We start from the raw sequence: 25,549 nt of genomic DNA, 5'->3' as shown, positions 1-25,549 counted from the left end.
CTCCTGGCTGGCTGGAGCAAAGCCATAGGATCTGCCTGCAGTAGCTGGCAAGGAAACCATGTGTAGAAGTAGTAATGGAGAGGTGAAGCAGTATTATAGTAAGTTTGTTTCTTGTTGATATGGGGCATAAAAGTACCTTTTCTTGCCTTGGCGTTTTAGAGCTTTAATAGAAACCTAAAATGAATGAGAGCTTTCAATGGAGAGAGGAAAATCAAATGAAGTGATGCTCTAGTTTAAGATACAAGCAGTACCTTCTTTTTCTAATGGTGCAGGGTTCTTGATTCTGTGACCATGATAACTTGGTTGTATTGTTAAAAATTTGGTCAAAAATGAGGATGAAATGGGAAATTGTTGAATTCCAGAACAATTATTTCTATTAAGTGTGGTTGGATTTTTTTTTTTTTTTAAATAGTGCTAAAAACGCTGCCTTAATTTGCTGCAGTCATTCACACTTTCCAACAGCAGCCATGGAAGGGGAGTTGTTGGAGTTGTTGTTCCACCCCCCCCCCCCAAAGGGGGATTTGCTAATTGATTAATGGCCCAGGGAACAAAGAAGGAGAGAAAGTAATCATGTTTCCCCAGGTCCCATGACAGCAGCTCTCCTCCCTTACCCTTAATGATTAAAAAAAATAGCCCAGCACACTGGCCCCACTGCAAGGACTGAGGCTGATGCCTGGAATAAGGGGAAACTGCTGAAATCCCACCAGTTTCAGAAATAAAATGTCCCACCACAACTTGTACCCTGGAAATAGTCTGGATGCATTGATGGATATGGACCCTTGGTGGGAAAGTGCCCTGTCCAAAAAGGTGTTTAGATGTCCTCAGGCCAAGGGAGGTAGGAGAGAAGCGGGGACTGAAGAGGTGCTTGGAAAACTGGAGGCTGGAAAGCCTGTTTTACTGTGTTTGGGACCTGTTGTGTTGGGATTTACACCTCTTAAAAAAGAGAGGTATGATTTCTGTTTCTGTCCCAGGGAAACCCAACTGATGGAGGAAAGCTCTCTAGTAACAAGGCTTATAAATTAGCTGTGAATGACTTTGGGCTGGTAATTAGTAGGAGGGACCTCATTTCTAAGAGTGGTGCTACAAAACTGGACCTGGGTGGTGCGTTGGGTCATCCGCATGCGCGTCCAAGCCCTTGAGTGTGCGGTGTTGTCCAGCCCCGGTCTCCGATGCTCCTCCTGAATCAGGAACGGAGATTTGCAGGGTAACTCAGGCTAGAGGTACCCTGGGGTGGGGGTCTCCAGCCGGACCCCGGTCCCAGCAGGACCAATGCCACAGCTGCAGCAGGCTGCTGAGGGCTGTGGTCCAGGCAAGTCGGGGCATCCCTGGGGATGGGGATCCTCCACTGCTCACATGGGGAAGGGCTGTTTCCTTGAGGCCAGCTGGGCTTTCTTTGAAGGCAGCAGCGTGTGGAAGCACTGGGCACAGATTAAGGCCAGATCATCATTAACACACACCCTGAAAGCACGGCAACTGATTTTTCTGGCACTTTCAAAAAATGCATGGAAGTCTCCAACACCGGATTTCGCAGCAGCTGTGATAAATACCTTGTGCATCCTTGAACGCTCTTGCTCCCTTATTCCTAAGGGATTGCTTGAGCATATTCTGGAGTACACCAATGTCTAGACATGCTGGTCTAGAGCCTAAAAAATTTGCAGGATGCCTTACGAGAAGAGGCCAGAGGAGCTCACCTGGTCTTACCTAATAAGGCAGAAGCTGAAGAGGGATATTGCTCCTGCTGTAAATGCATCAGCCGGGGAGATGCTCTATTCCCATCCATCCCCCAGCCCTGTGGCTCGTGCTCACCGCTCAGCATGAAACCATCACCTGGAGTGAGATGTTACTGGAAATTACTCCTCCCTGGAGGAGAGGTACAGAGACGTATGGTATTTAAGGCTCTGCATGCAAATGCATTCACAGCAGCAGCTGCTGAGACACCCAGCCTGTAGGGAAGTGCAGCATGAAATAGTGCAATTTGCAGGGAGGGAGGAAAAAAAAAGGCTCTTACACTAATCATCTATCTAGGTCGTGGTTGGGGACAGACTGGAAACCTCAGCCGCTATGGAAAGCTGCCGAGGTTTGTCTGGCTGCAGTCCAGCCGCTTTCCTGGCACAGAGGGGAGCCGGTGCTGGCGTGGAGCGATGTGCCTGCTTCTGCGCTCCGACACCCAGGGCAGCCTCCCTGCCGGGAAGCAGGTCACTGCAGCACTGATATACCTGATAGAGAAAAAAAAATAGTGGTGAAGTCTGAGGTGGTGAATATTAGAGATATCTCATAGTGCTGCTGTCCCTTTTGGTCCCCACCTCTGTCTCGGCCTTCAGGTACACGAGGATGGCCTCAAATCCAGATATAAGAGGTAACAGAGACTCATGGAGCACTGTGCAAATTTGCACCAAGTGCTGCAGTTTGATTGCTCAAACCCCTGATGGAACTGGGATGCAGCAAAAGCAAAATATAAGGGGCAAAATTTGAGGTACACCAGAGCTTTCCTCTATAGGGTGCATATAGGGTGTCTCTGCTCAGGCAAGGGAGGATGCAAAACCAATTTGGATTTTAATTGGGGTTTTTTTGAATGACTGCTTTTTCCTTCTTAAGCAGCCTGCGAAAGCATCTGACTCGTTTTTGCACAGCAGTGTGCTAATCCTGCCCCATGCCATGCTGAACCCCAGCTCTGGAGGTGTAGGCAGGCACAGAAACCACAAGCATCGATGGGGTTTTGCTGCTGCCCTCAGCAAGGGCAAAACAAAACAATAATCAGGCTCCCGTTCCTGCAGAAAACACTTGTTTTGGAATTAGAGGCAGGAGAAAGCTATTGCATTGGACAGTCCATGTCCCAGCCCCTGCACTTTGGTAGTAATTAAAACAACAGAGAACCTGGGAGCACAGAAAAAAAAAAAAAAAAAATCAGAAGGGTCTCACAAATCTCAGCAATAAATAGCTCCAAAATCTTGCATTGCAAAGATTTCTCTATTTCCAAGTATTTAAGTTGCGGTCTGTGGACCTCAGTGTGGCTGAGCCCAAGTGACACAAAGCTGAGATCCCCCAAACATTTGGCCTTGTGCCCCATTTTTCATTCTGATAATAATCCATCTATTTAAATTTAAAGCACCTGTTTAAGTCTTCCAGGATACAAAGGTATAGGAGCACAGAGCAGGTAATGTCCAAAGGTGAAGTGGCCAGCCTCAAACCTTAGCTCTTCCCGCAATGAACCCCAAAAGTGGCGTGTGCTAATAAAAGATCTTGGTGTTACACAGCTGGTTATTGGAAAAGAATTTTTCTGTTATTTCCATAGCATCTTGGCACGCTCGGAAGATCTGCCATAGCCAGATATGTTGCACTTCCTTACCTGCATTTCTTTACATGCAATGCTCATGTCATGTGCACCAAGAGACCTGCTGCACAGGGGGATTGTTTAGGGTCCTCGCCCCCAAATTTGGCATTAGCTCAGGGTGCAGCCACAGCAATCCATCACCCTTTCACCTTTCTGTCACCCTGCCTCTGCTCCTCTCCATTTCCCTTCTTCCCTGCCCAGCATCTCCACCACCATCCCATGCCCTTCCCCATCCCCGTGCCATGGGGGTCCTGGGGTGCCCTGTCCCCTTCATCTCCAGTACACCCTCCCCAGCCCCTTTTGGCCCTGTTTGCTCTCCAGACAAGCCTGGGAGTTATTGCCTCTCATTGCCTCCTACTTTGTACAACTGAAAGCAGCTTAAAGCAATAACAATCATTTTGGATGGCGTGATTTAGTGGTTTCCTACTATAAAGTTCTTGGTCCTACCAGCTCACAGCACATGCCCTGGCTATGAGGACCCAAGGAGGCAACTTTTTTGGTGCTTTTGCTCTTGCTGGTGTTCAGCATCTGCCCATCATCACAGGTTCTCAAGCTCAACATTGCACCTGCAGACCCTGTTTCTATGCTTGGCTCATACAAATGGGTTTTGCACAAGCTCAATGCTCAGCATGCAGAAAAAATGGGGCAGCCTGAAATTATAGGTTGTGTGTCCGTCTTATAAATGCCCCTTTGTCACTGTGTAACCTAATTCAGATTCAGATTTCAGCTTTATGGTGTTTTCAACCCCAACCCAAAACTTAAAACAAATCTTTAATTAGATATAACCTAAAACTACACCTCTGCATCAAAACATCTGAACCCAAGGTTGTTCCAGCCCTGAACCTAGATACAGATCTGAAGTTCTCCCATGTTCTTGATTTTTAAAAACAAGGCAAATCTGGAGCTAGGTCTTGTTTCTCATAAAGTCCTGGACATGGCTTGTACAAGGTTCACTTCCCAGCATCAACAGGATGCAATGGCATGAACGACTCATTGTCACGTACTCAGCGCAGGATTTGGCATCTTAAATGTGTTTCCCTCCTAAGACATGTACACTGATATGTTACAATATCCCTCTGCGTCTCACTGGAGTGCTGTCCAAAATCTGACGGTGGGTTTAAATGCTATTTATTTTCATGCAACATGAGGGGGATATTTTTTCCATGGTCTGTGGTGTTTTGTTTTTATCTCAAAATAACTGATTTAGGAAGAATGATCCTGTTAACTTTCTTAGGAGGGTAGACTTTCTCCTCCTAGCCTTATTAATTTATTTAATTTATCTTAAATTTGATTGCAGTGAGCAACCCTAATTAACCTGATTTTTTGCTGATAATCACTCACAATGGAATCAAATCACAAATCCGGGGATGGATTGACCGGCACACAGAAAGAAGCCGCCCTCCGTGCATTAATTCAGCGAACGGGATATAATTTGATCCAGGTAGGAACTCATGGTTACGTCCTTTTGTATGCAGTGTCTGGCTTCATCCTAAAGCAATGTGTTGCATCGGGGGCTTGAGCAGGGAATCTGGATGCATGAAGCGCTCCTTGCTCATTCTCCCTCTCTTTGTTTTTCTCTAGTGTACCTGCTGCACATAATTACATGTAATAGATGCTGTCTTTTATGAAGCAGGATCTTATTCCTCCAGGAATTCTTTGCCCAATGCCAAATTATGATAAGGGTGGAAAAACAAACCCAAGCACTGCTAAATGTTGGGAAAGGTTGGGATTTCTGTCTCAAAGCCATGGCTGCAGTGGTAGCATAGTAAAGAAAACCCACTTAACAAAGCTTCAGAAGAGTGTAGGTCCAGAGTTGGCCATAGGAATCCAGCACATCACCACCAGATCTGCCTTTTGTACAAGTGCATGTGAGGCAGGCGCCTCACCTGCCCAAACACCAAAGGTTTGCTCCCAGTTTAGTCTTTAAGTTCTCCAAGTCCAAAGCCTCCTCTGGTTAGGGCAGGTGGAGACTGGGCATGTCCTTCAAAAGCCATCTGAAGAAGTCCTTCTCAGTTAGCATGACCAAAACAAGCTAATTTTTTGAACGCATTGGGCACTAATATGACCGACCTTGCATCCTGGAAGAAGTAAGTGAAAACACTGAATTTTAGGCAGGTGGCTGCCTTGATCTTTGCCTTGCGTTGCATAGCACTAGAGGGCACAACAGCCCAAAGCAAAAACTGAGACTCCTGGGAAAAAGCATTCTCCTATAGCCCTTAATCCTGTGTGCACCCCAGGATCAGGCCAGCAGCTGGGTTTGTTGCCCTTGAGGAGGCTTTCTGCTGTACCTGACCCAGAAGATAAATGACTTCTCTATGTCTTACATTTACTGTGGCTTTCTTTATCCTGGTCTTCAGTTTTTCATACTGTCACATCTGGCTATGGCTCATTCCTAAACCACAGATTTCAACTCCCAGCCCTGTCCCCCCCTCCATCTTCTTTCTTCCTACCTTTTCCATTCCAAGCTTACTATTTTGTCTTTTTTTTTTTTCCCTCCTAATTTCCTTTTCCACATCCCTTTGTCTTTTCTTCCAACCTATCTATTGATGCAGCCAAACACCTTCTTCCTCAATGCATGCCAGGGTCACTCATCTTTGTGAAGTGGATGATAAAGTCCTTCTTCCCTCCAGACACCTTGTGAAGATGAGTTTGTGGAGATGCTGCCTTCAAGCCACAAACAAAGCCACTGCAGATTGATGGAAGACTTCATTTCTTGCTGTGCCTCCTCACACACCAGCTCCCACAGACATTAAAAAAAAATTTTAAAAAAGAACTGTTTGACTGTCTTTTGGTTGGATTAAACTGGGACAGTAAGGCTCCTCTAACCATTTTCAGATCATTGTTGATGAGCCCAGCATTCCTCCAGCTGACATGTTAGTGAAGATCACAGATGACCGCAACAACACAAAACACGACTATCACTTTTTGTCTTCACCTAACAAATAGCTTGAGAGACAGAAAAATCCCATGCCAGCAACGTGCTCAGTTCAGCCAGACTGGGGGCAGAAAAATAGCCTGAAACATCATGGTCTTCCTGTTAGATCTCCTATAAGAAATAATTCATAAAAACAAATATCTCTGTGACTCCATTACTGTGCTGAAAACATTTGCAAAACAGGAATGACCATGGATCATTCAGGGCCTGTTATAGGCTCAGGAAAACTGAAAGAGCTTGTGGTATATTCTTATTTTCCTGCAAGGATCTCTGTTTGCTTATGTGCTTTAGGCTTTCCTCTTAAGTCAGCCATACAGGCATTCACTTGCCTGGAATAATCCCAGAGTGGGAAATAACTACAGAAATTATCAGGCAGCCAAAAATAAAAAAATGACCAGAGTCCCAGCTCCTCTGGGAGCAGGGCATCACTATAGGACAGGAGAGGGAGAGGGAGAGGGAGAGGGAGAGGGACAGAAGGAAGGAAGGAAGGAAGCAAGGAAGGAAAAGAAAGAAAGCAAGGGATGGAGAAAAAAGAAAAGGAAGAAAGGAAGAAAGGAAGAAAGGAAGAAAGAGCAGTTTTCCCCCTATGTTAGCACTTTCTGAAGTCCAGATGCCTTCTGCTTTTGAAAAGTCCTTCTGCCTTCAAACACAATCCCTCCAGTATCCTTTCTTTGGTCTGTAGAGTAGTAAGCTCTCCACTGATTACTAAAATAAGAGGCAATATCATTGCTAATAAATATTTATGATTGGATGAAGAATCATGACAAGTTATAAATTTTGCAAGTGTTATATTATGCAGTCCACAACCAACACACAGTCCACAGAGGTTCACCTCCCATAGCCAAGAAGACCTACATTTTCCAAGGAGGTATTTCACTGTCTCCGTCTTGGACATCTGAAGTAGCAATTGAGTTGCAGAGCATACATTGATGCATGTTCCTTAGCAAAACTCAGCTACTACAAACCAGAGCCTTCTCCAGTACATCACCAGCATACTAACCGGGTTATCAAAGCCTTTCACTACAGTTATGGCAGTGGAACAGCCAATGCACACTATGTTATCTCTGATAGGTCTGTAGAGAGTTGCTCCTTGAAGGGAAGGAGGGCATCTCTCTCCAGCCCACTGGTAATGGAGTGTGTCTGAAGTGTCATTCCCCAGGAAGGGGTTGGTTACATCCCATTTAAAATATATGTCTAAGCCATTCTTTTATTTTTTTCTATGACAGGAAAATGGGCAGAGGAAATATGGAGGCCCACCACCTGGCTGGGATGGTCCTCCGCCAGAGAGGGGGTGTGAGATCTTTATTGGGAAACTGCCCCGAGACCTCTTTGAAGATGAACTTATACCACTGTGTGAAAAAGTAAGACTTCATGGCAGGTAGTTGTATTGCAGAGGTTAGTGATGATCAAAGCTGCATTTCAAGGCTGAACTGGAGATGATTTCGCCCCAACTACTGGTGGAGCTCTGACGTGATATAGTCAAGGAAGCACCCGGTCTTGTTTAAACACCTCCCACCTTGCTGACAACCCTTTTTCTTTCTATTTGCAGATTGGCAAAATCTATGAAATGAGAATGATGATGGACTTTAATGGCAACAACAGGGGCTACGCCTTTGTGACCTTCTCGAATAAACAGGAAGCAAGGAATGCAATAAAGCAACTCAATAATTATGAAATTAGGTAAGCATGGCAGCACCATCACAACAACTTTACATCATATGTATTAATCTATTTTATTATGTAAGGCATATTTTTCCTTGCAGCCTGGAGGAAAGTTATTTAGATACCTAAGCTTTAAGAGGAAAACACCTCTTGTCTCCCTGTGCAGCCATTGCTTTATGCCATAGTACAAAGGCAGAGCCAAAACTTTTTGCAGGAAATGTCTTCCTTACCAAAAAAAAAAAAAAAAAAAAATCTACCAGAACATTGGAAAAAATATTTTGTTTTGGATCAAATTAACTTTTGCCTAACCATTGCTGTTTATTTCATGTTCCCCTCTGGGCTGTTTTTTGTTGATTTATCCTATTCACAGTCTCTCTTGTGACCTATACTGCAGATACATTCTGGGAGACAGACCAATTGCAAAAAATCGTGAAGTAGGATGGAAACCAATTGGCAAAACAGTGACATTTCCTAATAGATAGGAACAGAAAAAGCCCTCATGTTTGTGACTAAAAATGGGGAACAAAACACCCAGAAATCAACAACATATGGGCCCATCAGTATGTTTTGTTTTGATTCCAACCACACTTAATGTTTTTTTCCAGTTCAAAGTGGGATGAGTAGATGCCTTTGCTTAGAAGCATTTTGAGATAAACCATTCTGGCAATTTTATAGTTTGGATTTTTTTTTAATATAAAAAAAGAGATGGGTTGTGAATTGCTTTACTAGCAACCCTAAGGATGAGCAGGTCACAAGGAACACAGGGAGGGCCTGGAAAGGTGGTTTGTATCAGAGGCTGGAAGGTCTTAAAGATCAGGCTTCATCCACCTCCTCTGCTTACTTCCTTTGTTCCAAAGACTCCTCTAAAGAAGTTTTTAACTTCTCAAGACCTGCAAGAGGTACTTGGACCACGAAGAGGCAAGCAAAGTGCATGTAAGGAAATTTTTACTTTGGGGTCTGCACAACAATTAACATCAGTAAGCCCCCAAATGGTGTGCCTCCATGACAAGTCATTTTCTTTCCCTAAAACTTCAGTCATGAGGCCCAATGGTGACTGGGAAGCTACAAGTCACTGGTGAACACTACAAATCCTGGCTTATACTGGTGGCAACACAAGAGTCACTGCTGTGACCATGCATGGTAGGTACAGTTGCCTGGTAGCAGCCATTTTCGCAAATAGCAAAAGGGAGAGCCTCAGGAAGCAAAAGCAAAATTTGGCTTTGGTTTCTGCCTGATCTCAAATCCTTCATTTCAACTGTGCTGCCTTACTTTGATGTCAAATTTAGCAGAGTGGCACCCTTCATGTTAGCTTTTGCATTGAGCAAGACCGCTTGAATATCCCAAAAAGCATATGCCGCAGGAGCAGGAGGCCTTGTGTTTGACCTTGTGTTTTGGGACAAGAGGGGGGGGGTATTTTAATTTTTTCCTCTCTTTGAGAACTGATCCTGACTCCTGACAAACCAGCAATGTTGTTTATACTCAGGAACAGGCGTCTCCTTGGAGTCTGTGCCAGTGTGGACAACTGCCGCCTGTTTGTGGGAGGGATCCCCAAAACAAAGAAGAGGGAGGAAATTTTAGCAGAGATGAAGAAAGTCACGGACGGAGTTGTGGATGTCATTGTCTATCCTAGCGCAGCTGATAAAACCAAAAACCGGGGTTTTGCTTTTGTGGAATACGAAAACCATCGGGCAGCAGCCATGGCCAGGAGAAAATTGATCCCAGGTTAGTACAGATGGTGAGGGTGGTAGGGATAGCTTCATCTCGGGGTCACTTATGTATACATTGCACTGCGGTGAGACTGAACTCTCCAGAGGGCCCAGGTACCCAAGGAAGTGAATGCTGCTGGGTTTTCTCCTCTCAGCTGCTAGGGACACGCAGAGCAAGGAGGGACCCCAGTACGCCGTGGCTGGCTGATGGAGTCACCCTGGCTCTGGGGTGCAGGGTGGGCAATTCACTACAGATTCTGATGTAGCACCGTGCTCATTATCCATGCTCTTCATTAAGGAGCTTGAATTTATTAAAAATACAGCTAGATGGATTTAGCTGTGTGTATCCATACAGCTCTGTTGTAGGATATGTATTATCCTGTGGTTATCTTGGTTTATATATAAAATACAGTCTCAGTCATGGCCTCTCAGACAGAATCACTCAGGAAAGCATCCAAGAACATATTCAATCTTGAGGATGCTCCTGAAAATGTATATTTTCCTTGTGGGAAGAAAACTTCGAATGAGGAATTGTTTTAGGATTTAAACAATACAAAAAATAAGTCTATGCAATTTAGTGCTGGGGGATATTCAAGGCCATTGTGAAGCAGAGAGAGGTTTGGTGTTAGGTGTTAGATAAGGAGTTGCTTAACATTAAGTGCATTTGCAGTGATTTCACCATTTTCTCATACTTTCTTATGCTCAGCAGCTCATGCACAGCTTTGTCGAACCCAGCTCACTTGCTAGTGAAAGAATCCAATAAACTTTCTGGTTTGAGACTTGTTCATAATGCACCAGCCTTCTATCACTCTTTCTATACGACAGCCCATGAAACATCCTGAGTAGTTTAAATCCTTTTTTCTTATTGTAAAAAAAATGAGCATGATTTCGAGCGCTGAATAGGCTTAGCTATTGTGGGATATCACACACTGACTATTTTTCCTTTTATTCTGCATCTTCTGCATCAGTTTAGCATCTCCCTGATTCTGGGAGCACATTCAGCTGGTCTGTGCTTCAGCACAACTTTTCCATGGTTTCTATATCGAGAATGGAGGAAGGAGCAGGCACAGCCACAGCTGCTGATGGCAGCCTTGAGGGAGCAGAGCACTTGAAATCCTGAGGAAAGACAGCGAGACAGATGGAGCAAGCACATAGTCCTGAACAGACATGTGCAACGCACTAGTGATTTCCAATTTGGGGACATCTCGATAAACAGTTTGGGGAATTTCAAAGGCGTACGCAGGAGCCAGTCTTCTGATGTTGCAAACATACGGGAGGAACTTGAAAAAAGTTTCAAACCAGAACTGAATGTGTCTCCAGCTGATGCATTGGATGAATGTGAGATTGAATATCATTATCAAGACATTGCCTTTACTCTGAACCTCGCTGTTCTTTGAGGGAGCTTTGTAGAAGAGACAGAAATGCTCAAAAAGGAAGAAGCTTTTTATGAAAATTGCTTCCTGGTTAAACAAAAGGGTGGAGGAAGACTGGGTTTTAGCAAGAGGCTAGTGCGGGCACCAAGCTTAGCTCCTTGCTGCAAGTCAGCCAGGTCATTATTTCCACTATTGAACAGAAAATGGCAATTCAGAAAGGGCCATACGGCCTTTCATTTCAACTGGCTACCATTAGCAGTCATCTCTCTATTTCTGGTCACTAACAGCCCGAGTCAGATTGGGCAGTGCTGAAACCTGAACATCAGCCCAACCTTGCTCCACAAATCCCAGCTCATTCATGAGCCTTCCTAGCAGGAAGCAGCCTCTTTCCCTTTAGTTTGTTAATTTTCACTTCCAGTAAGAAAAACAGGTCTCCAAATTCTACCCTCTCCCTCTAATTTTCTCTATTTTGGAGCTCCTATCCCATCTTAGACAGGTTATCCAAGTGGAGATGTGAGATAGAATGCCTTTTTTTAGATCTCTCCAAAAATATTTTGCAGGATTCTCATTTTCCCTCTACCAGCATAGGCATCCTCATGTTTCTTCCAGGTTTTAGCACAATTAAGGCCTGGGAGGACCCAATCTTCATGTCATAAAGATGAGAGAGAAAGAAAGAAAAAACACAGAAAGACTCACTCTTCGGGGGACATTTGCAGAAGAGGCAGACATTTTATTTCATTATTTGGAAGGAATATCTAGCACTTACCATGCTGCAAAGACAGAAAATGGTCCCTACTGTACATCCAAAGAGCTAGTTGCTGGGCTGATTAAAATTGCCAGAGGAAAAGTGGGCCACAGGTAGACCACATGAAATTTGGGGCTCTGGATATTAGTGGGTGGCCAGATTTCAACCACTCCTGAAGAGTAAAGGGAGGAAGATCTCCTTGCAAGATGTGCAGAAGGGACGGGGAATAAAAAGAGGAGGAAAGAGGTATCATTGCTGTCTGGAGAAGACAGGAGGTGAAAAAACCATCACTATGTAGAGGTCTCTCTTCCTTACCTGGTGTCCTGCTGCTTGTCACTGATTCCCACAGCTTTGAGACAAGTCTGTGGCAGTCAGTTTTCATTACATATTAAACATCACTAATTGACTAATCAATTACTTAACAGATTAGGTGACTCAATGCAAATGCTTATGGACCTCAGTGTGATAACATGGTGACAACATCACCTTTAACTACCTCTTTATTTGCTCTTTTTATTCTCTGCCCCTCAGCAGCAGACACCCACACCCGGTTTTGTGCCTCGTTACTTTTTGCGTCCCTCTTTTCTGCTACTTCTGTTGCAACTTCACCCAGCAGGGACCATAGGACTTCAAATACTTGCACACAGAGGCATCCTCGCTTTTACTCCTTCATTTCATCCAGCTGGGACTTCTGGATCCCTTTCCTATTATCTAGGGAATGAAACTTTCTCAGCCAAGAGGGATTTTTAGAAGTTCATTAAAATATTTCCCTTTAGAGAGCACTCCAGGGAACGCAGACTGTTAGTGAATCATGCCATATTTTCACTTCTTTAATTTTGGACGCTACATTTCTGCAGGCATCTAAGGTATTAGCGGGAGCATGCTCAAAGTGTGACCATCTGCTTTTGGAAATGAATTAACAAAGCAGCTGTGCTTTGAGCTAGAAAGGCTTCTTTTGGTCCCTTTTGTAGAATTGGCCTGTTCTGCTGTTCATTATGCATGTGAAATAGTCTCTGAGCAGAACTGAGAGGAACCAAAGCCTGTCTGACACTGACCACGCCAAATCCTTTAAAGGAAGGATCCAGCTGTGGGGACACCCTATAGCCGTTGACTGGGCAGAACCAGAAGTGGAGGTGGACGAAGACACCATGTCATCGGTAAAAATTCTCTACGTGAGGAACCTCATGCTCTCGACCACTGAAGAGACCATAGAAAAGGAGTTCAACAGCATCAAACCAGGTAGGAACCCATTGACATGGTAGCTCCTAAAGAAGTACTGCTACTGCAAATGGAAATATTTCTCCATTCATAAAATGTCAAAGAGATAAAAATAACTGGTTTTCCGCTGTAAAATGTTCATGTGTAATGCCACAATAATCATCATTAGGCTGAAGGCTCCCACCCAACATGCACATCGTGCCATCCCATTAAGGGCTGCTTAATTTCCAGCTAACAACAATACTAACCTTTTTAGAATGATTGGCAACTGGAAGAGATCCAAAATGCTGCATGGGGATGCCCGTGTCATAAAAATTATTTTGAATCATTTCAGTCTTTCTTAAAAAGAGCCAGTTGGTGAAACAGCTGGGTAATTTCAGCATTCTTCTTCTATGGCAAAGGATGATGACAGAAATAGAGTGATTTAATAAAAAGGCTTTTTATCTAATCTATCTGAATTCTGAATTCTATCATTTTCATACAAAACCCCCCACATTCTTCTGTAAATTTGTGAATAATCGGTGCTTATCATTTAACACAGAATATGACAGCATTTCTTTGTGGCATATATTACACACACTTAGGTGAGATTTTTTCAAAAAGCAAGTAGATTTGTTGGGAATAAAAATCCTGCTGGCTTTCAAAGGAGATTTTACTTCTGAGTTGCTCCAGCTTTAGGAAATTCCACCCCAAAACAACAAAGTAAAAATAACCCATTTCTGCAGCTCTCCAAGCCACACAGTCCATTAGGCATTAGTAACTTATGCTTGGCAATGTGAAATCGCCTTTCATCTCATTCCTATTAACTTCCTTCTATTAATTTTGTAAAATACACTACAGACCTTAATTTTTCCTGCACTAACTTTTCATTTCTGCTCTATACATTTCTCTTTTTGTACTAGGCTGCAATGCAAAGGTCTTTATGAGGTTTCTTTATGAGTCTTTTCTGTCCTTTTAATGTTTCTGGCTAATACTTCTAGCCACCATCAAGCTGTTAGAGATCCCATTTTACCCATGAATTAAATATGTACCATCCCACTCTCTTAACCTTTTCCTCCTTTATTTACCCAGTTTTGCTCCTGAATGTTGAACTGTTCGCACTCCCCAGAAGCACATTTATGCCCATCTAACACTTTGGTAATAGCCATCTGCTTTGCTGCTAAGACAAGTTTTCTAGTACAACAATAGAAGATCTCTATTGTCTTTAATTTTCCTTTCATCACTTTATCTTTTTACTTCTTATGCTGGAAATTCTTTTTATTTTTTTTAAATTGACAGCTTTATTTATTGTGGATAAAATCAGGAGTGCCTTTTTTAAAGCAATGCCATGCTTTCAAAAAAGTGTGCATCAAAGCAGCAAAACCTGAGCTTTGGGGAGAGTAAATGCAGTTTAAGTTATAGTGAGATTACAATCAAACACTCAGCAAGAGTCTGAAATGATTCACTTCCCCGCCTTGGTTATCTGCCTTATTCATTGTGCCACATTTCAGTACTGCTTGCCTGAAGTGTACATTTGATCCAGAGCATTAAGAAGCTGTTTTGACAGTAACAAGTCACCCAATAAAAAAATGTTCCTAACCAAAGGAGTTACGATCCCCATGACAGAGCAATTACCACATCGCTACGGGCTCCATAGACACTACCAGGAATGCTGCTTATGCATCTCAAGTTGCAATATAGTACAGGTATCACCCCTTAAATCTGTGCCAAATTCTGTGCCTGATGAATTCTATAGAGATATGCATCACTTGTCTCACTGAAAAGCCCTGCCCTTGATTTTGGCAAAAATCCTCATCCCTGGCAAAGTTTCCAGCAGTAAGGTCATGGTTCCCAAATGTACTGAAGGGACAATATCCCCCCTGTAACATCACACGAACGGTCTCTCTGTGGAGATGACCCGAGGGTGGTTATCACATTGCTTTGCCTCAGCAGAGGCAGAAGCAGGGAAGAGCACAATTTTTGGTCCAGACAAGGATCAGTAACACAGAATGCTCTCCAGGAGGAGGAAAGGGGATTTTCAAAACATACAGAGTTCATTAAAGCCGTGATTTGTAAACAAGGTGTCAGCATATAACTCCCATAACTTCAGGCTTGGAAAATCACCCTCTGATCCCAGAAGGACACGAAGTGCTACTTACCATTCCGGTGTCATTGTGAAGATGTGCAGGCTGCTCAGGTTATAGGCTGGGAGAGACCTCACTTAGCCTGCTGGAGCTCCTAATGACTCTCCCTGAACTCCTAAGAAATATATTTTCTCCTGCAGTAATTTAAGTAAGTGCTTTTTCTGTGGCAATATGACATTTCCCTGTGCACCTGTTCAGCTTTAAAGGGTAAGAAGTCAACAGAAGAGTCATTCAGCATCCCTTAGCCATATTTCCAAAGGATATGTTTAGGGGTGTTATAGTTTCAGTGGCTGGGCTGCTTGACAACTGTGCTTCCCAACCCACAGGAGAGGGGAAGATGAACAATTAGAGAAGAAAAGGCATATGTCTAAAGCTTGTGACTGTGGGGAATAGGACCGGTGTGGTTATTTTGGAGACAAACTTCTTAGTCCTGAGTATCTCAGTGCCAAGAAGTTCCCGGCAGCAGAGCAGCTAACAAGGGAAAGGGAAAGCTGTAGAGGAGGGACATAAAGAGAAGAACAAGAAGCCATTTACATCTGAATTATTTTGGGTAATCACAGAGGTGTAAGAAAGACTCAGGCTGGGGGCATCAAGGTGGGAGTCTCTAGCCCAACCCTGCTCCCAGCAGGGCCAGTGCTGCAGAAGGCTGACTGGGGCTGTGTCCGGGTGAATTGGGGCATCCCTGGGGATGGGGATCCCTCACCACCTTGGGCCCTGTCCCAGGGCTGCCCCGACTCACATGGGAAAGGCTGTTTCTTAGGGACAGACCTGCTGCCCCCTCGGTCCCAGGCCATCCCCATGCTCGGGACTGCTCTGTCCTTGACAGGACTAGGTGCTTGTTCTTGGTCAACATCCTGAGTCAATGGTTAAGAGAAGAGCCTCCTGAAGCTGCGTCTGAGTAATGTGTACGACGCATGTACGAAACCATGGAGATGGCGATCACATGGTGACATCAACCTGTAGCTCACCAAATCCTGGGCTGTTGCATGTCCTGTTCAGCCACCCGGTCTTGGTGGTCTGTCACAGAAGGGAGACACAAGACCAAAGGAAGTGTCCAACAGAACCTTTTGGACAGGAGAAAACCACTCCAGTATAATGGGAAACTTACTAGTGCCTGGCCCCAAATACTTCTAGTTTGCCTTGAAATACTACAACCATTATATATTTACTTTCCCATGGCATATACACCCTAAGAGGTAAGAAGGCACTGGTCAGCCCTTGCTCTCCAAGGGCTCATAACCCAACACAGTTGCTCTTTCAGATCTGTATTTTCCAACTAATACCCATTTCCAACTAATATTCCAACGTTTTCTGCAGGTGCGGTAGAGAGAGTAAAGAAAATTAGAGACTACGCCTTTGTGCACTTTAATAAAAGAGAATATGCGGTGGAAGCTATGAAAGCCTTGAATGGGAAGGTAAAGCTGCTGTAAATGCTAATTCGTGGGGCTTATGCGCAGTATATTATACACAGCTGAAACAAAGCTGCCTGGTTTATTAGTTACAAAAACTTCCTGAAGGTGTTAGCCCTAAGTTCTCTTTGCAGGCTGCTTTTATACTCCTGAATTCATTTTTCAGCAGCTCTGGTGTACACAAACTGTTCAGTTTGGCTTCTTGCTCCTCACATTTTTGCTAAATGTTTGCCCAGCTCAGACTGCAGTTCACTGCTCAGAAAAAAAAAAGCAGAGTAAAGCCAAAACAAGGACTAGCAAACGAGGGGTTACGGGTTCCCTTGGCTCACGCTCACATCCTTGTTCCAGGTCTGCCAACAAAAACACTCACAGGACAGTGTGTGAATGGCAAACCGGGACAAACAAGGTCAACCCAAAACATCTGCTCCAAATTCAGATGCGGATTTGCAAGGAGGTTGCTGTATTTAGTACTTCTTGCACTGCATGTAATTCACGCAACCGTAATGCAAGAGCTGTTCCCAAAGAGGTGTTAACCCCACTCCTATTTTTAGTGCTACTGCTGTTCTCCATAGGAGCACATATAATCTCGCTGACTTACATGCTACTTTGCAAGGGAAGTGAAGCCTTTTGAAGGCTTCACAACTGTGCTAATTCAGTTAAGGAGCCTCTCCTGGCTGGGGTCAGGGCTGGGTGCTGTCAATGCGTTAAACCTTCACCCAACCAGTGCCTGCTTCCACCTGTGGGAGGGAATTTTGGTTTTTTTGGGTGGTTTTCTGCCTCTTCACATCGCATTAGCAAACCATGCAGGCGTCCTTAGGCAGGATAATCCCCGTGTACTTTGGATACTTACACTTGTGCTTCTCCCATGCTCTCTCCCCACCACCCGGGCATGAAGGTGCTGGATGGGTCCCCAATCGAGGTGACGTTAGCCAAACCCGTTGACAAAGACAACTACGTCAGATACACCCGGGGCACAGGTGGCAGAGGTACCATGCTGCAAGGAGAATACACCTACGCCTTCGGACATGTGTACGACCCCGCCACCGCCTACCTGGGCGCCCCAGTTTTCTATGCACCCCAAGCCTACACGGCTATCCCCAACCTCCACTTCCCTGCCACGAAGGGGCTCAGCAACAGGAGCATCATCCGGCCCCCATCCATCCGAGGTAACGCCCGTCACGCCAATCTTCAGCTCTAGCAAAATATCTCCTCCAGGGCTTGGGTGGCTGCTCCCTAGGCTCATGCTGAGGGTGTTGGCTTTTCCCTGGATGCTGGACCTCTTTCAGTCAGGGATGGAAAACACAGGATTTTAGGTTCTGTCCTTCCCAAAAGCGCAGTGATCTTCCAGCAGACTAAGCAGGGCATGAAAAAAATAACCATTTTCCCAGAGCAAGCCTGAAAGAGCTTCCAGATTGCCCTTCGTCCAGTGTCAATAAACCATGAATCCTCCTGGTTTTGCCCCAGTAAGGAAGACCAAATAAAACAATTTTCCTTTCCCCACTTCAAAGCCAACTCCCTCAGTCAGCCACCAGCACAGCTCTCTGCAGTGTTTCCTCTTTGCTTTGAAGGTCACGGGGAAAGTTTTACCAGTCCTGGTGTTTTCTGACCCAAAGCCGCGGAGTTTCCCAAGGAGGTCACGTTGCCCTGATGCAGGGTAGAGAACCAGCACTGAAATCAAGCAAGCTGTTAACTGTGTGCTCTGGGAGATGGACTCCTTTTTGGGGGGAATCATTAACCTAATAATAAGCAGTTTATGAAAACACGGAGTATTTCTGAAAGCTGCTGGGGCTCTGCCTTTGATCTCAGGTGACTGCACCTGGGATAAAATCAAATCCCACACTCAGGTACCCCCAAATTAAATATCATTGCAGATATCGTTTGGTAAGTGCAGAAGTAAGCTTTGGGGGCTAGCAAAAAAAACCCCAAAACCAAACCTGCCCATTAGATCTTCCTTCCAAAGATGAAGCCTGTGGCATTCAGCTTGTGTCCCCAAGCCAGTGACCAGGTCCCACAGCAGGCTGAGACCTCGTGTAGCACCCCAATAGGGCTGGCAAGGACTATGCCAGCCAATTTTTCCCCCTTCGCAAGGAACGGGACAGGGGAACAGGAATTTCCCTTGCTGCACCCCTATGTTTTTGCCTGCACAGGTGAAACCCGCTTCTATGAAGGTTGCATTGGGAAAGGTGCAGATGTGATAACCCACCAGCCCTCTCTTGCCTTACAGTCTCCCCAGACACCCAAGTAGGGCTCCCCAAGGAAAAATGGAAGTGAAATGGAGGAAAAAAAAAAAAGGATTTTGGTTTATATAAGCAAGGGATTGTATAAACTCTGAATTCTTCAAGAAAGTGAAATTACACTAGTGTGTAGCAAGTGATATCAGCTGTCCCCTCTCTGCCTTTCAACTACAAATCTGGGTAGAAAGGTGTCACTGTGCGTCACTGAAATCAAAACTGTCCAGAGGAGATGAAAACTGGGTCAGAAAGAAGCAAGGCTCCCCCCTATCCTGAAAAAACTCACCTGTCCAAGCATACGAGCCCAAAAAGCAAGAGTGTCAGTGTGAAGCCTGGGTTATCCCAGCAGCAGGTTATGGGGGCCTTCTGCCCATCTTCTTCCCAAACCCGGCAAGTGGGGCTAACTTTTCCATTTCAGCAAGAATCAGGGTAATTTTTCCGGTGATTTGATTCAGTTTAATGCCTTCTTACATTCCTAGAAATTTACATGAATGTACCTGTAGGGGCTGCGGGAGTTAGAGGACTGGGAGGTCGTGGCTACCTGGCATACACGGGCCTGGGGCGCGGATACCAGCTCAAAGGAGAAAAGAGGGGAGATGATAAACTCTACGACCTCTTGCCAGGAATGGAGCTCACACCGATGAACCACGTCACACTAAAGCCCCAAGGGATCAAACTCGCTCCTCAGGTATGTGCATGAAAAAAGAGTCAATATCCCGGCCAGAGGTGGTCTTTGCCCAAAATGCTTTTGGGAAAATGCCCCCCTGCTTGAATTTGCACTGGGAACTGATAACTAAATCCATTCTTGCATCTCAAAAGACATTAAAAAAATAAAATACCACTAGCTGCATCTTGCAATACGTACCCGCCTCACTGGAGCGCGGCGTCCACTCTCCCTTGGAGGAGAGTTTTCATAAACACGCCCGAGTGTAAGAAATCCAGCTATGGCTGTCGCTTCCTAAAAGCACTGAGGGTAAAGAAATTCTCACCCAAAATGGGTTTGATAAACAGGATGCATCACTTGGAGCTTCACCAAGGAACAAATGCACATATATAAAGAAATAATGTACATTTTAAAATCATTTATGTGAAAAGAGGTGTTGACCGCCTGCACAACCCAGCCCAGCGCAGAAACTCTGGTTGCTCAAGGAGGCTTTTGATGTGGTTGTGTGTGCAGGACTGGGATCCAGATGGATGGATGAGGGCTGAGGAGAACAAACCCAGAACAAATTCCCTGAGTTTCTGAAGGTCCGGCTCTTATGGCAACTCCTTTCCCCTTATATTATCCAAAGCAACATGAGAAACTAACTTAACCCTGAATTTTGAAGCACATCCTTGCCTATTAACTTTTCAATTGCCACAGCATCCAGTTTGCTGAAGTCTTTGAAAACATCCTTTTCTCTCCCAGAAAACTGCGAAGTGAGTTTTTTTCCCCCCAGCAAAATTTCACAGTCCCCTTACTCTATTTTATCAGCATATAAGAGGGGTGAAATAGCCTGCGCAGTGCTGCACTGCCTTAGGGCAGGTAAAATTCATTTTTTCCTCTTCCCAGCCATGCCAAACGCCCGTGTATTTCAAATAGTGCAGTAACAGCACCAGGCACTTGCAACACTAGGTTTTGGGGCACATTTTCCCGGCAGCTGAGCTCCCTAATCCCCCCACTGCTACTATTTCACAACAGCAGGTCTTAAAGAGCTACATCTTGCTTCACAACAGCCTCATTAATAGGACAGCCTCATTAATACCCATCAACTTGGTCAGCTGCTCCCATCCACTGCACTGAGACCTTTTCAACAGCATCTTTGAATGATGGATTTCGTTCCCACTGCCTAGCTGACATTCTCAGTGTTAATAAGCAGGTCTGCCTTATTGAGGATTTAAATGTTCATGTAAGATTATAAAACCAACATTCATATAAAGGCATTGGGACAGCAGTTGCCATAGTCAAGAAATGCAACAAACTAGTTTATTTACACAACAAAGTGCTAAACTTCAGTTGCAGTTACGATTACAAAATTAAAAGCAGTAGTGACTTTTAAAATTTACACTTTAATTTTAAATAAAATTAAGTGCAAATTTTAAATAAGGTAGACCACAGAAAGACACAGGTTGGAGGCACCCAGGGTCTCCAGTCCGACCCAGCTGGCAGCATGGCCAACGTTACAAAGCCCCAAGACTCAACAACATCTTCTCAGCTGAGTGTCAGGGCTGGTGGAGCTACTTGAAAGACATAACTGGTCTGAGCACCACTCACAGGGAGACACGGGCACACCATGCTGTGTTCAAACCCATTTGGGACAGCACATACCCAGTGGTATTTTTTTTTTCCCCTTAAAAAAAGAAATACAAAGCCAAAGCAAGAGTGTTTCCGGACAGCGATTCCCAATTACCATGGAATAAGCTGTGCTAAGACTGGGGGCAACATGGTTCAGCATTTCTCTTTCAAACTAGAAACAGAAATCGCCTATTGAAGCCTGTATAATTAATTGGATGGAGACACAGCCTTTTTTCTTCTTTCTTTTTTTTTTTTTTTTTAAAGAAGATTTGGACTTTTCATGCACTGTAACCCACTAAGCCAGGGAGGCAACAGAGCAGTGAAGATGAATGCAACCCTAGTGTTTTAGCACTGTTAAAGAAAAGTGCATAGATAGAGTGTCTGGGGAGAATTGAAAGAAATCCACACCGATAACAGAATAAAACAGCTAATCAGCAAAAGGACAAAGATGTCTGATTTAATGGGGTAATAATTAACTTCAGGAACTAAATGGATTTTTAAAGTATAAAACATATAGATGAATCTTATACTTCAAGGTGAATGTAGTATCCTGTCTGCCTTTTTTTTTTATTTTTTGGCTAAGCCTTGAGAAAGCTGCCACGACACCCCTGAAAACCAAGTGCAGGGGCTGGAGCTGGGTGAGAAGGCCACCGCACACCAATTAACCCAAGCAAAAATCCCTTTTCTGCCTTCCAGATCTTAGAAGAAATCTGCCAGAAAAACAACTGGGGACAGCCTGTTTACCAGCTCCACTCTGCAATTGGCCAAGACCAAAGACAGCTCTTCCTATACAAAATCACCATCCCTGCCCTCGCCAGCCAGAACCCCACCATGTATGTAACTATTCGAGGTTTTCTGGGGGTTTGGATTTTTTTTTTTAAATGGTATTTTATCTAGCGTCTCTCCTCAAAATACAATTGCACAGGTCTCTATTTCCTTTATATATATTAGGGAGAAAAATATCCACAAACTACAATAGACTGATAGTGATGTCTGCCACACTTGGCGCTCTCTCTCTGGTGGTGCAAAGATTACAGAAAGCCAGAAATAATCAGGCAAAAGGGTGGTTTTCAGCACAAAAATAAAGCATACGACAGCTCTTGTGGCAAAAAGAAAGCAGCTTGAAGAAACATGCTAATAATTCAGCTCCAAATATGGTTCTAAACATTTCTGACCTAAAACATTGTTTGCTGTGTATTTTAAAGAAAAACCCAGACTGCAGCAGGCTTTCTTTTGGACTGAAAATGCACAACATGCTCTGAAAGGATGCTGTGTCCAAAATGAGACCCGGGGCTGATAAACTCAGCAAACAAACCAGATTATTACGAGGAGACTACTTTTGTTAATGCATCAGCATAGTAAAACAGTGTTTCCATTTGATATGTGGGATGATGCCATCCATGAGTGGATCAAAACATCTTGCAGGAAAGTCCTAGAGAAAAAAAAACAAGCTAACATTTTGCTGTACTCACAGACATCCCTTCACACCACCCAAGCTCACTGCCTATATTGATGAAGCCAAAACCTACGCAGCAGAATACACCCTTCAGACGCTGGGGATTCCCATGGAGGGAGCAGAGGTGGCTCCTGCAGCGCCAGCTTTTCCAGGTATGGGAAGGTCTGTACAGCAAAGGTCTTCTGGAATATTCTTCTTCCTGCTGCTTTCTTGTGGATGTCAAGAATGAACCCGTTTTTGGCCACTGAGGACAGACCTGGCTGTGCTCCCCCCACGCCTCTACATTGACTTATGTTACTTATGTGTATGATACCTTTAATGACTATATAGTAATTTATCTCTGTATCAGGACTACCCCAATTACAGTCTACACACCATAGAGCAACTCAGGCTGGAGGCACCAGGGTAGGGGGTCTCTGGTCCGACCCTGCTCCCAGTAGGGTCAATGCCGCAGATACCGCAGGTTGCTTGGGGCAGCGTCCAAGGATGGGGATCCCCCGCTGCTCAGGGCCCCATCCCAAGTACGCACCTCCACTCCACTCCTTCCAGTCTGTGGATGCCTCCCTTCAACTGGGAGCCCCAGATAGGAGGCAGGATCCCGAAATGGAGTCCCCACTGTCACATCTGGGATGAGTCCCCTCCCTGGATCTGCTGGCTGCAGCCTGGCTAATGCCACCCAGGATGGAGTAGATCTTCCTCCCCACCAAGATGAACGGTTGATTGATTCACGGTCCACACGTCCTCCCCCAGCACCCCCAGCTCCTCTTTGAACCAACACTTTTGATTTCATCTGTCAAAGAAATGGCGCAACTGTGAAAGTTAGGATCTGATCCCAACTCTCACACCCCCACTGGAAGGTTTTTTTCCAGTTTGGGAATTCATACTCAACAGCTCTTGCAACTGCCCAAAACAGCTTGGCAAGTCATGGAAAACACAGGCTGGGAGCAGGAATCCAGCTTGCAGGCATTACATTTACTGTGCTCTCCAGCATGACGGGTTTTCTGATGTAGTGGGAGCAACACATGCCAAACTGCACATGAGGAATGCATTAGTCAGTACTACTGAGTTGTTTGGAGTGTCTCAAGGATGGATTTAAAAAAAAAAAAAAAAAAAAAAAAACCCATCCGGCTTCCTGCCACAGGAGTCCGCAAAAGCCACAGAAAAATCAATTTGTCTGGGTTTGTGCAGGCTTCCGCAGCGTGGAAACCAAATGGGCTCTTTATTGAATCCAGTCTCCACTTACTGCTTAATTATAATCTCTCCTTTTTCTTTCATCCACCCTTATTTATTTGTCTTGGAAACTCAACAAATTGACATACATTAAAGTTTCTGCTTGCAACACACACCAGTCCTTGATCAGGGCTTGCTGAAGCCCAGCCCAGCTCAGCTCAGGCCATGCCCAGGTAGCAGCTCATTTCTCTTATGATGGTGGCAGATATGTTTTAAATGTCAGATTTCCCAATTCCTAGTTGAAAAGTTACACCTCACTTTGCTGATGCAAGGAAGATACTTTGAGTGGCCACAATACTCAAATTATAGTGAATTTTTCATGTTTTTCCCTAAGGTAACACCTTCAACGAGGCAATGTGCTCTCAGTCTTGCCCAATATCTCTACTCCCCCCACTGAGAGGACCTCGGCTCTGACTGACCTTGATTTGATCCCATTGCCCAGCTAGTTGTTTGGAGATTTTGGACCCTGGGAGATCTAGTCTGGCAGCAGAGCCTGGTCGAGCAGAGCCAATGGGCATCCCAGCTGCTATTCCCAAATTTGGGCTTTGTCTTAATTCTTAATTCTTTCACAGCAAAATATTGTGGTCTGGTTGACAAGCTGCTATACCCTGCTTTCAGGCAAATGAGCCCCAAACGATGTTTGTTTTCCCAGTGATTCAGCAAAGCTAACATTTTCCCATGGAAAATTTAAAGTGTTGAAACCACATTTTCCATTAGAATCTGATGGGAAAAAAATTCCAGTTTACTAAATATTTTCTCCCTGATATTGCATAGAGGGACTTCCCCTCCTCTCTAGTGTGGCTGTCCTGAATTGCATCTATTTTGACTGTGAAGGGTATCAGAGCCATATTTTCCCTATGAAACCTGCCCAGATTTCCCCTATATTACTTCATTTTCTTGCCCTCCTCATGTCATGTGTGGGAGGATGTGTACAGAGCACTATTAACATCCTCTTAGCTCAGAAATAATCAAAGCATAAGGAAAAAATATTTAACAGAGAGGGGCATTTTTCAAGCAGCGTGTTAAACAAGTAATGGGTGAGAAAATGCATTAATTTTCCAGCTTTTTTTATTACCTTTAACATGGAGAAAAAACATGCCAGAAATGACCTATTTAATTTAATTAAATTATTCCCATTAACAAACTCATTACTCCCTACGTCATTCCCATCGACAGCAAAGTCTTCCCATCAAAAACTATCAGGCACTGGTGAGTTTTGAATGTCTTTTCATTAATCTGCATTTTTTTCCCTCTTTTCTCCTGCAGGATATACCATTGCTAACGCAGCTGCGACCGTCACAGCCACTCAGCTCAAGCAAGCGGTGACTATGGGGCAAGATTTAGCAACGTACGCAGCCTACGAAGCCTACCCGGCCTTCGCAGTCGCTGCACGCAGTGATGGCTACGGAGCATATTAATCCTGTCTTTAATCGAGTTCCCTTAAATTGAGCACAGGCAGGAAAAAAAAAAAAATCTCAGTCTGGTAATTCTTACACCCTCATGATTTTAAACTAATCTGTCGCCTAAAGTTAGATTTTTAGTCGGAGTTTCATTCTTGTAGTTCTTTAGTTTCATAACAGAATATTGGGGGGGAAAGGAGAAATAAAATTTAAAAAAATCACTCAAAATCAGATTTTCGCACTAGAAAGCAAAATCTCAGCCCAGAAAATGAATGGTTCTCAGGTGTGTATATATACGTACATTTATGTATATATATGTGTATATATACATACACACTGTTGTGTGTTTACAAGCAACAACCTGTGCTGAAAACGGTTGGTCCTGTGGACATTGTGACATGGGACTGGGGAAGGCTGGGGTGTCTCCAGCAAGCCCCTCTGTGCATCAGGAGTTC

The 25,549-nt window shown here is 44.4% G+C and overlaps 1 protein-coding gene across 2 annotated transcripts; it reads left to right on the top strand.

Moving 5' to 3' along the window:
• Nucleotides 1–4,673: 4,673 nt before the first annotated feature.
• On the top strand, nucleotides 4,674–25,266 carry A1CF (APOBEC1 complementation factor). 2 transcript variants are annotated; one of them, XM_010565943.1, is made up of 11 exons: nucleotides 4,674–4,772; nucleotides 7,493–7,627; nucleotides 7,816–7,946; nucleotides 9,412–9,650; nucleotides 12,827–12,991; nucleotides 16,411–16,508; nucleotides 17,398–17,668; nucleotides 19,237–19,421; nucleotides 21,705–21,841; nucleotides 22,483–22,616; nucleotides 24,961–25,266. In XM_010565943.1, the coding sequence occupies exons 1-11, from the start codon at nucleotides 4,674–4,676 to the stop codon at nucleotides 25,110–25,112; spliced, it is 1,746 nt and encodes a 581-aa protein (XP_010564245.1). In that variant the 3' UTR covers nucleotides 25,113–25,266. The 2 variants fall into 2 exon arrangements, with proteins under 2 accessions (XP_010564245.1, XP_010564244.1); XM_010565942.1 differs by having other exon boundaries at nucleotides 19,213–19,421; nucleotides 24,961–25,112.
• Nucleotides 25,267–25,549: the final 283 nt, after the last annotated feature.

Source organism: Haliaeetus leucocephalus, unplaced genomic scaffold (genome assembly GCF_000737465.1).
Source record: "Haliaeetus leucocephalus isolate CR32 unplaced genomic scaffold, Haliaeetus_leucocephalus-4.0 Scaffold198, whole genome shotgun sequence".
Classification (NCBI taxonomy): domain Eukaryota; kingdom Metazoa; phylum Chordata; class Aves; order Accipitriformes; family Accipitridae; genus Haliaeetus; species Haliaeetus leucocephalus.
The sequence above is the reverse complement of the archived record's forward strand: the minus strand, read 5'-3'. Positions and strand labels throughout refer to the sequence as shown.

What these genes read in the sequence shown, in the direction of transcription:
- A1CF (XM_010565942.1), top strand. Translation starts at nt 4,674, where the DNA reads ATGGAATCAAATCACAAATCCGGGGATGGATTGACCGGCACACAGAAA. An exon ending in CGGGATATAATTTGATCCAG is followed by an intron (nt 4,773 to 7,492) that starts GTAGGAACTCAT and finishes TTTCTATGACAG; the next exon opens with GAAAATGGGCAGAGGAAATA. An exon ending in GGATCAAACTCGCTCCTCAG is followed by an intron (nt 19,422 to 21,704) that starts GTATGTGCATGA and finishes TCTGCCTTCCAG; the next exon opens with ATCTTAGAAGAAATCTGCCA.